The sequence below is a fragment of the Gekko japonicus genome, unplaced genomic scaffold (assembly GCF_001447785.1).
Source record: "Gekko japonicus isolate JY-2015 unplaced genomic scaffold, Gekko_japonicus_V1.1 scaffold1594, whole genome shotgun sequence".
NCBI classification, from domain to species: Eukaryota; Metazoa; Chordata; class Lepidosauria; order Squamata; family Gekkonidae; genus Gekko; species Gekko japonicus.
Genome location: NW_015167097.1, coordinates 331,751 through 335,853, shown reverse-complemented (window position 1 = coordinate 335,853; position 4,103 = coordinate 331,751). Strand labels below are relative to the sequence as shown.

At 43.9% G+C, this 4,103-nt stretch overlaps 1 protein-coding gene across 1 annotated transcript; it reads right to left on the bottom strand.

Moving 5' to 3' along the window:
* Window positions 1–2,425: 2,425 nt before the first annotated feature.
* On the bottom strand, window positions 2,426–3,503 carry TACSTD2 (tumor-associated calcium signal transducer 2). The gene has a single exon (XM_015412915.1). It carries the CDS (start codon window positions 3,418–3,420, stop codon window positions 2,494–2,496), a length of 927 nt encoding a protein of 308 aa, XP_015268401.1. The 5' UTR covers window positions 3,421–3,503; the 3' UTR covers window positions 2,426–2,493.
* Between the last annotated feature and the right edge of the window lie 600 nt (window positions 3,504–4,103).

Sequence of the window (4,103 nt, the reverse complement as noted above, 5' to 3'; positions counted from 1 at the left end):
CCCCTCCTGTTTGATTGAAAGGGCTTCAGCTAATCAGCGGGGACCACACGGCCCGCTGATCAGCTGGAGGGCCCTTTAAATCTAGCAGGAGGGAGAGGGGCAGTCATGGGCTGCATGCTCAGCTCACAAAATGACCCTTTAAAGAGTCTTTGTGAGCCAAGCATGTGGCCCACAACCACCCCTCTTCCTCCTGATAGTTTTAAAGGGCCCTTCAGCTGGTCAGCGGGCCAAGTGGTTCTTGCTGATCAGCTGAAGCTGTTTCAATCAGACAGGAGGGCAGGGAGAGGGGTGGTCCGGTGGGCAGCCATTCTTGGGGGCGGGGCTTTCCCCACTGGCCAGCTGGCTGGGGGCAGATTGAACCCCCCCAGAAGCAGGTGAACCCCCACCCAGACCTGGGGGCTGGGCAACCCTAATATATCCCCTCCCCACCCTCTTTCCTCTTTCACTCCTCCTAGCAACCCCAAACCTCACTTTTCTTTGTTTACATCTTCCTTCCCACCCAGCCACCAACCTGTTTATCTGCCCCTCATCGTCAGCTGTATTATTTATTTACTTCATTTATACTGAACCTTACTCCCCAGTGAGAACAAAAGCATCTTACACCATCCTCCTCCATTTTATGGTCAACCCTGTGTGGTTGGTTCCACCAAGAGGGTGTGACTGGGCCAGGGTCACCCAGTGAGCTTTCATAACAGAGTCACCCAGTGAGCTTTCATAACAGAGTGGGGATTCAGACTTGGGTCTCCTATAACAGCAAGCTGCGAAGCCTGTGTGAGTCATGAAAGTTATGTGGTAGCAAGTTGCCCTTCCTGATGAGTCCTCCCTCAAAGGACAAAACAGCCCCAGAAAGGACTCTGCTTCTCCTCGCTTCCCCTGCCTTTTACCAACAGAAACCAAGCCTTGAAGCCCGTGTTTGCCTAGCAACCCCCCTCCCGCCACTGTCAGGGCACTCATTTCTTAAAGCTAAGAGCTCTGCTTTTATTATGGGGGGTGTGTGTGTTAAGCCTCCAATTAAGATTTCAGATTTTTCAGCAAACTTGAGGTTTTTCTCAGGTTTGTAAATAGATCTGTCTTGTCTGTTCACAGTCCAGTCTCTGGATTTAAGTATCCACAGATTGATATACTGATAATGAGAAGCACTTTTCACAGCACATTCTAAAACGATTTTCCAGTTAAACTGAAGAAGAATGGTTAGCTAGGAAACAATTACATCACAGACTAGTGGTGCTCTTGAAAACTGCACCAGTTTAATTGCAAACTGTGCTGTCACTAGTCCAAGCCTGGTGGCCATTTCCAAGAAATGTCAGTGACTGTTTTACTACATAATTATATCTTCTATTTCAGATGCTGGACAACTTGATATAATGCTACTCAGTACACCATTGGAAAGTGCTATAACAGAGCTGGGCTGAGATCGATTTTGCATGGATAAACAAATGACCCACACAGAAAATAGTTGACAATATTAAAGTCCTTTAGAATCACTTGAAGCTTAGCAACACTTTAAGGTTAAGAAAATTTATTTCAAGCAATACAACATTCTATACACACACACACCAATTCCATAGGAAAGGTTATGCTGACATTAGTTCACATAAGGTATTATTATTCTAAAACATATTTTGGATCGGTGACATAAATCATCATAGATTCAGGTGGGTATCTGTGTTGGTCTAAGGCAGCAGAATAAAGTTTGAGTCCAGTGGCACCTTTAAAAACAAGTTTTATTCAAGGTATAAGCTTTCATGTGTAAGACTGTATCTGAGGAAGTGTGCTTGCACACAAAAGCTTATACCTTGAATAAAACTTTATTGGCCTTAAAAGTGCCACTGGACTCAAACTTTAGAAATCATCATGTTTAAATGGTAGAGGAAAATGTATCAGGAAACGAGCCACTTGATCAAAAGTAACATCTTTAATAACATAAAGTCAGCCTCAGCTGAACAAGTGAGTCACATAAAAACACACTTCAGCAAGATATCCAAAGAGTGCTGAAAACATTGTCAAACACCCATAAGGAGCAATCCTAAGTAGGTCTACTCAGAAGTAAGCCCCATCATATCAAATGGACTTTTCTCCTAGGAAAGCATTTTTAGGATTGCAGCCATAGACACACAAACAGATGCAGAAGTGCAGATCATATAAATTAAGCTACCTGTAGATCTAGCTGTAGGGAACTGGGAAACTCTGATGTGGGGAACAATACAGGGACCTTCTCTCTGAGACTTCAGTACTCATTTCAAACTAATTTTATCCTATAGTATACCATATTAAAGGAAATGCTAAAATTCCCGTATCATTCTCCCAGTCTGTTGTCATATGAATTTCTAAAAAACTGTCTCTTTTATCTTTGAATACAAACGTAAAAAATAAAAGCTGACTCCCTCCCTCCCTCCCTCCCTCCCTCCCTCCCAACAAATGTGGAATCATCTTGCCATCTTCCTTCCATTTCCTCAGTGTCAAAGTCATAGTCTTTCCTTCAAACTGAGGCAACTATGAATTTTGCCCTCTTCTCATTTCTCCCATCTCCTTAATCTCAACCTTCTTGTACTTGCCAGAGCTCCGCCTCCTGGTAATCACAAACACAGTAATCCCAATGATAATGGCCAAAATGACCACCACCACCACAGCAATAATGCCAGGTGTCAAGCGTTGCATAGAGAACTCTGCTGGTTTTTCATCAACATAGTAGATAAGGATTTCTTCAATATCAAGAGGTTCCTCATTGACAGAGAGATTAAACATGCCATGACGAAAAACAGAGTCACCCTTCATGTCTTTTTCAAAGTAATAGGCTACATCTGCTATATCGACATCTTCATGAGACTTCTGGGTAGCATTCTGTTTCAAGTCAATATGGATGAATGGGGAGTCATACTCAATAGCTGTGATGTAATGTTGTTGGAGCTTGTATCGATTCTGAATGAGCTGTCGGAGACTGTTCGCCAATTCATGCTCAGAGAAGGAGCCTTCCCTCTCTTTGTGTTTCAGGTTAATGAAGATCCAGTTTGTTCTGACAAGCTCACTGCATTTCATGCTTTTATCCCCCTTATCCGTTCTCCTTACTCCAGCAGAGTTCACACACCAACAAGTGTCTGTCTGGTTGCATTGCCTTGCCTTGAAGTTGCCGTTGTCATCACAGTCGGGGTTGTAAAGTCCATCATTGTCCGGAATGGCACCTTCTGGCTTTTGGAAGCTCCTTTTTGTTGCGGGGATAATTTCTGCTTTCATCAGTAGACATTTAGAAGTTAGTGTAGTACAATCCACTAGCTGATTGGAACCTACTGCTCTGCATTCGCAGTTAGAAAATTGGTTCCTGTTACAAACAGTCTGTTTATTTGTTTCACAAATGCAGGCATCCTGAGCTGCTGATGCCGTCACTAGTATCAGAAACAGTGTAGCCCCCAAAAGAGACTCCATGGGTTTGGATAGGAAGAGCAGAAGTCTTTAGTAAAAGACAAATGGATATAGCAGCCTGAAGACGAGATCCGTCCACGGCAAGAATCTCCTGGTTTCTGTGTGGCAGGGTGCGGCTCCCTCTCTTTGTAAACTAACATCGGACTTGCCTGACCAGTTTAACAGGTGACTCACAATCAAGAGGCCTATGGTGACACAGTAAACCCACAGAGGAGCAACTGCACTGCACCTTTTCCAACTATGATCTTAGGGAGTGGCAGCAACGCTTCAATGCCTGCCTTTCTTTCCACCCACTGAATGAGGAAGCATACCATGCAAGAAACACAGAAACCAATACCAAATTAAGCCCTTGCAAATAGAAACGTGCCTCCCTCATGGACTGAAGCCTAAGTGTCAGATTACCTACCTAATGTCTGACCAAACCCCACCCACCCTCTTTCTGTCTGCTTCCTGCATATGCACAGCCACATGAGATGGCCCTATGGTCCTAACAGATATGGGAGAGAAACACCAGCCCCAGTGGTCATTGCTCATGGTGGTTAGATTTGGGAGAGGAAGAGAAAGAACACAATAGTTCTTTTTGAGAATGTATTACATGATGGAGCAGAGACTCTATGAATCAAGGTAAAATGCTGGAGCATCACTATATTTATCCTACCAAACTACAGTGCCATTAGGAGAGCCAT